General features: G+C 30.4%; 1 protein-coding gene across 1 annotated transcript; it reads right to left on the reverse strand.

The window, feature by feature from the left end:
- Nucleotides 1-4,658: 4,658 nt before the first annotated feature.
- On the reverse strand, nucleotides 4,659-7,302 carry LOC106794067 (ankyrin repeat and MYND domain-containing protein 2). Its single transcript, XM_014761481.1, has 3 exons — nucleotides 7,063-7,302; nucleotides 6,290-6,667; nucleotides 4,659-6,208 (listed from the first exon to the last, which is right to left on the reverse strand). The coding sequence occupies exons 1-3, from the start codon at nucleotides 7,261-7,263 to the stop codon at nucleotides 5,564-5,566; spliced, it is 1,224 nt and encodes a 407-aa protein (XP_014616967.1). The 5' UTR covers nucleotides 7,264-7,302; the 3' UTR covers nucleotides 4,659-5,563.
- Nucleotides 7,303-7,467: the final 165 nt, after the last annotated feature.

Raw genomic sequence — 7,467 nt, forward strand, 5'->3', positions numbered from 1 at the left:
TTATAAAGACTGCTTTGCACACAGTCAATACAAGTATAAAAATCTTCATTGATGCACTGACTCTAATACGCGAACAGTCTGTGCGACTGTTTAAAGATAAAAATATAACTTTACTCGAACAAATTCTAATACAATTACTGCTTTGGTTGCAGTTAATTTAATATATAAATTTCAAAAATAACGCGAACGCGATCGAATTTGTATTAACGAACGAACGTGCTTCTAATCCGTGATTTTAATTATATATTTAAGCGATACAACACTCCCGAATATTGCTTCGCGCACGATTGCAATCTGAAACAGAAATAAAAAACAATACTATTAATATCATTACTATTACTACAAACCACTAAAATGTTTGTGGAATTATGGAAAACAAGAATATACTCACTTCGAATCTTCATCGATGAATGCACGATGGATATCCTATCCTTAAGATGACGATGAGCACACGTTTTAAACGAATAAAAGAAACTTTCGGAGTTTCTTTACCCGAGCAAACGAAACTTTTTTAACATGCGACGATCAGCACTGATTCTACTTTCCGATTCTTTTTTATTGTATTTTATCGATGCAACACACGAATACTTCATTGCCTACGCGCTCGATTGCAATGATGTTCTGAAACAGGAAAAGAAAAAGAACAATTAATRTCATCGTCGTAATAAAACACCATTGARGTTATTATAGAAATGTTTGATAGAAAAATATACTTACTTTTAGTCTTCATTGATGACTGCAGGATGGGTTTCCTACCCTTAGGATGACGGTGAATAAAATAAAATAAAAGAAAAAAATCTGTAAAGAAGCTGAAACATACTAAAGATTATATTATAATACAATATGCCCTGTGAATCATTTCTGAAGGCATAGCACACTTTAAAAGATATTCTATCATAAAGAATCAATGTAAGATATAAAAAGTTGTCTAATCAGCGCAGTTGTCGTATGTTTTAATTAGATAATATGTTAGAATTAAAATTATTAAATAGTTTAATACATAACGTTCGCGTTAGATCTTAACTCGTTAAAGGACGGAAGGGGAATGAGATACGTTACTGCTTATCCTTCGTCCAATGTTCGGCTGTTTACGTTTTGTTTCGACTGTCTTTCTTCTGTTTTCACCTCGATAAATTCCTGGAAATATACACACCAATTCATAATTGCCTGTAGGTTGAATGTTTTGTTTTCTTATTCTCTCTCTCTCTCTCTCTCTCTCTCTCTCTCTTTCTCATTCTCGTTCTCACTTTTTCAATACATTTCTATATAGGTTAAATAAAGAATAACGCTTACCTCGATGTATATGAAGATAAAAAAGAGTAAATACAATTTTTTGACTGAGTATATGTATTCGTTCTGGACTCTCCAATGCTTGGAAACTAAGAGAAGTAAAAAGTAAAATTACATTTTAGTACAATGTAAAAAGAAAATCAAATATATGAGTGTATGTGTATGAACTATCTATCCTTATGTATATATGACTGTATGTGTATATAGGTTATAAAAATTGAATTTAATACGAAATACGATCTTTGAAGACATAATTATAAAAAATAATTGATTAGAGCATCATTAGAGATGGTAGTAAGTATCGATACTGTGAAAAAAAGGTAGAAATTAGAAAAATATATTATTTAGTAACATTGTGTGTGTGTGGTGAGATTTGGCGCGAAACCGAGATATATCGATGATTATATTGTCACAGATATCTCCCGTATTTTTTAATATTTCATTTTGAAAACACTCACATATGAAAAACTTGTGTGTAGCTATCGTTTGATATATAATAGAAGGCTGTACGTTACAAAATATCTTTTAATTACCTGAGATTTACAGGACGATGTATTATCCGTGCTATCTCCACCACCGACATCATGAAAAAGAAAGAAGGAACATCAGCAAAGAGCTCTGATTGGCTGATAATTATTTTATTTATATTTTTTATTGGCTGATAATTATTTTATTAATTATTTTTTATTGGCTGATTATTATTTAGTTTTTATGATTTGCAGATTTTTATTGGCTAATTATTTTTTAGTTTTTATGATTTGCAGATTTGCAAGTATTTGAAGATTTGAAAAAGCATAGCATTAATTAGGCTTTCTTATTATTTTATGTATCAAATACATACATAAAAGAAGAACTTACAAAATTTTAAAATGAATCCAGGCAATTTTTTTATGGCATTAAAACAAGCAAACACCTCAACTTTTCTCTATCATAATGGTAAACTTCAATAATTCACATTTTCCACTAGTATATTATTTATACATTGTCTTAATATATTGTTTGTATAATTGTTTAGTGAAATGTACTTTCTTTTTTCATTTATATATACGTGTACATTACGTATACATTAACAATTATTTTAATGCACTAATGCACTTTTCTTACGTTACAGTTAAATCTTACTTTCGAAGTCATCACTGCGTAGAAGCAGTTAATTAATTACCTAAAAATGTTAAAAATGCTAAAATCAGATCGTTGTAATCTTAAATTTTATTGATTAGATGAATTATTTCATTTTTACACATGCGCAACGTTCGGAAAGTCATATAAACAACTTTCAATAAAAGTAATTACATAGAAGACAAAGGCTCATTTCAACGTTAGATTTTGAAGAGGACAGTGCATAAATCATACATTCAGCGCTTTTTAACAACAATAGACATTTCTATCGATTAATTAACAATTATTTTAATAATCTAATATACTCTCTTTATATTCCAAATTGTTTAAACATATATATACTAGTATAAGCATTACATATTTATTAATATACTTTAAATTTTGAATAATTTCGATGTGATATTTTTTTCGATGACAATTTCATCCTCCGAAGTCACCACTGCACAGGAACGTTGAAATAAATGTACATTAGTTCAAGCAATTACATTAAAATGTAAAAATGTTGAAATCAGAACGAAAATAATCTTTTCTATTTCTTTTTCAGGTTTGTTTCCAGTTTCATTTCCAAGGGGTAGCGGGTAAATTTTTTCTTCGCAAAGGGCGCCATTTGCTAAGAAAGAATCTACTTCAGGGATGCGACCCTGCCCACGCGAGCCATGATTTTATCTTTCTTCTATGGATAGAATCATGTCCTTCTCTATATTAAGTATGCTCATATGAATTGTCATGCATTCATGCGAGTGTACTTAACCTTTTAAAGTGAAACAGCCGAGACATATTTTTATTTTTTTTAACTCGTGATTTGATATGCATAATTATGCATTTAGCATAGGAACTGAAACTGCATTGTATGGGATGCCTACCAACGCTTTTTGTCAGTCAGTCCCAAGGATTAAATTCCTCAAGTCTGCTATTAGCACCGGTGTCAGACTGTACGTGTAGCGTAAGTTCCTCGTAATTGATATTAAAGTCAGTGGATTAGTCCAACTGGGGGGAAACCACTTAAAAAAAAAATCGTTCAAAGTTTCACTTTAAAAGGCCAACCTTTCCTCTTCCTTTCTACCTCTTTGTTTTCTTTTGTTGCAGGTTCAATAGGAGAAAGACCAGATGAGGACCAGACGAGGACTTAATTATAATAAAGGATAGTATAAGATAATTGTTTGTATAATTAAATTTGTAATTTTGATCTGTTTATTGTGTTCTCTCCATAGCATTGCACGCGTGTGATAATTATTTTTAATGTATTTTCTTTGTTCATAGGTTCCGTGGAACAACCCATAATTGCATTCTTTTTGTATTATTTTACTTTATTTTATGCAGATTGAAAATTATTAAATTTAAAAAATATTCGTAACTTGTTATCTCTGTATGTACATATATTGAAATTATACTAGGGTATGTTACTTTTCAGTAAAAAATCATCGACATTATTTAAATTCATTTCAGGTTGCACTCCTCGTTTATCATATTCTTATTTGGTATTCAAACTTTTCTCTTCATTCTCTATAATTATTGTAAGATTTTTTAGATGTAACTCATAGTGTGGGGCCTAAAAATGAGGTTCCTTAAAAACTGTTCTCGGTTAGATCATTTTCTTTCTTTTGAATTTTATTCGGATGTGGATATCTTCAGGATTTACATCCCTCGTGGTTCTTCAGAAGCGGTTACCTCCTCGTGGTTAGACCCAGTCAATAGCGTTTTACTTTCAGTATAATGTTTAACATATTTTATATGTTATACATTCTTTCATTTTCCTAATCAATATATCATATTAAAATTCATTTCATTGTTTTCCCTTTAATATTACCTGCATATTATATCCTACATTAAAATACTCGATTTATTTTATAGGGTTTCGCGTTATTTTTGAAGTTTATATATTCAATTAACTGCGAGTAATGCAGTTAATTGCATTAGAGTTTGTTCGTATAAAATTATATTTTTATTTTAAAACAGTCGCGTACAGACTGTTCGCGAAGTAGAGTCAGTGAAGTGACCGCGTATCGGGAGTGAAATTTTTCTTTGCATTGACTGCGTGCAATGCAGTCTTTGATGTATATACTATCGTCCAATGGTGGTCCTAGTGGTAACAAAAATGATGCTTGGTAGATAAAAAAGGGGACTTGTGAGTTTCTATATACTTCACCACAAAAAAGTTGGCATAGAATCGCAACAGCAGAAAAAAATAAAAAAATGAAAATATTTACTTATTGTATATACATTATGAACGATCAACTTATTTCTTTTTACTACCTTATAGGTTGTTACTTTGGAAATCAACTTTAAATGTATCCCCTGCAGGTATACCAACTATACTTTCATTTTTTTCCAAATGTGCTTGTGCCTTGAATTTGTGGTTGCGTATGTGTATAACATATCTCCTACTCATAACGTCGCAATTTCATAATTATTCAAAGTGTAATAATTATTTTCAACTAATTAACGATAAATACAAAATATTTGATAAAATAAAGTTGAGCAAATAGTGAGCAAATATTCATTTTTTTCTGTTAAGGTTCCTTGCCAGCGTTTCTACGTTGAAAAGTGCCCTCTTTATTTTTTTTTCCCTTACCATTTAATGATATAGTACACTAGTTCGAGTGTCGATAAATATACGTCGAAGATAGGTATAACGTTTGTAAGTAAACGACAATGACTAGGTAACGATAAGCAGACGGAATAATTGGATCGAATAACACGAGTTTGTTTTCGCAAATTTATCGTGCTTTATTCGTGTTTTTTGATTGTAATACTTTTAACATTTATTAAAAAAAAAAAAAGATTTAAGAAAAAATATAGATCAATGGTTAATTCACACTTATGCATTGTTTGCAATTCTCAAATCAACAATTAAAAAATATATTATGTAAAGAAATATTATGCACTAATAAAAGATCAAAATAAAACATTATATATGATACAAAACATAATAACTCTTATTTATAACTTTCTTTCTTTGTTTTTTTTTCTAAATTATTAGACATAGTCCATCTCATGTATGCGAATATAATCTTACGTAAATGAGGACTTAAATTAATAAAATGCAAGATATGCTTAAATTTACACGTACGCACGAGGAACTATGTATGTACATTTGTAAACAAAATTATTGGACAAGAATATATATATATATATATATCAACAATGGATATTCTTAATTTGGTGATTTTTGTGATTTTGAATTTACATTAGTTATTTGCTCTTTATCTACATCTGAGGTTTTTGTATTTTGGTTTGGGTTTTGACCTGCTCTGGCACATGCTTTCTTATGCATTGGCCAATGTAATCTTTGACATTCTCTGTCGCAATATTGTACAGCTTTACATTTACTGCACTTCTTGCTTGCTTTTTCTTCTCCGCAAGTGATACATATCAATGCATTATCATTAAACCCTCTTTGTCCATTTATTGCAGCAGATACGACTGATACCGCAGAAGGTGGATCAGATCCCGCAAGTGTAGCTACCATTTGACGAAATATAGTACTCTCTCTAAATGGAAATTCTCTTACGGATTCTCTTAGAAAAGCTTCTTGATATTCGGATACTCCTTCACTTTTATTACATTTCAAAAACTTTCTAATCAATATCTCAACTACATCCGACTTTTTTTCTTCTCCCTCTTCAGTTATTTTGTCTTTATCATTCTTCTCTGCTTTCATAGCTTCTTGTCGCTTCTGACATTTTATTATCTCCGCTACTACACAACTAAGATAATGATATTTAAAAGCCATAACCTCATTTGTTTCTGCTCCTCTAGTCATCTCTCTGTGACGTAAAGCCTCCAACACTTTTTGAATCTACAGAAAAAAAGCAATTGTTTCTATAGAAAAAAAGTCATGGCTATCCAAATGTACAAATATATTTCTAATCAATCTTACCTTATACGCATTTTCTAAAAGACCAGGCGATCTCTGAAAATTCATAGCTACACGAACTGGATGGACATTAACTTGCATTATAAATTTATGAAAGGAATCCGCTAAATGTGGTGGAAGCATAGGTTCTGTTTGAAGACCTTGTACTTGTATAAAATAATCTATGTCTGCCTTTGGAATAAAATTGTTGATTGTAGCAACGCAATTATGATTGCCAACAAATGCAGCCATTTGCGCTGGTGTACGTCCGACACTATTGGTAGCTGTCAAATGGGCACCATGAGACATTAAAAGATGACACAAATCTGCATTTCCACTTAGAGCAGCAAAATGTAACGCTGTATAAGCATGCTCGTGTTGGCCCGCATTAACATCAGCACCCTGTATTAAGTTACATTTTTTAATGGTAATGCATTGAATTCTGTGTAAGTAACAGAAAGGATGTTTTTCTCAATGATCATATACAATTGATATTAGTATCATTAAGAACATATCATATGTATAATATAATATAATATATATAAATATTGGCCAAAAGATTTCAAGCGAGTATCGAAATTATCTAAATAATCGAAAGTTCGGGAATAAACCGGTGCTACCTTTCATTTAAAATAAACTTAATATTCCTAACCAACAAAAATTAAAAAAGTTTCTTCAAAGTATATTTCGTATTCGAAAAAATATATAAAAAACAATCAAATTCAAATTAACATAACCAATAACGTAATAATAAATGAACTAAGGAATTAAATAAGGCGGGATACATTCTAACCTACCTGATCGAGAAGCATCTGTACAATTTCCTTGTTTCCTTTGTAACAAGCATGCTGCAGCGGACTCATACCATTTTCGTCGACAAATTCGACCTTAATTTTATTCGTCGCTAAAAGCGTTTTAATTTCTGACGCTTCATTTTTATTAATTTTGTCAAAAATTTCTTTTTGCAAATCAGTTAGACCTTCCTTGGAGGGCGCCATCTCGACTGGAATCGATAGTCACTACTCGAGTAATCGAAGTCGTCGAGATTGGATCGATATTAATACTTATTGAAATTTCTCGATAAATGATTTTTATATATATATTTCGAGATAATTTGTATATTAAACAATAAAAAAAAAAAAAAACAAGAAGATACAGAAAATTCAAATCAAAATTTTTTACAAAATAAAAGAAAAATATAA

Source organism: Polistes canadensis, unplaced genomic scaffold, assembly GCF_001313835.1.
Source record: "Polistes canadensis isolate GaletaPanama2010 unplaced genomic scaffold, ASM131383v1 scaffold_22, whole genome shotgun sequence".
NCBI classification, from domain to species: Eukaryota; Metazoa; Arthropoda; class Insecta; order Hymenoptera; family Vespidae; genus Polistes; species Polistes canadensis.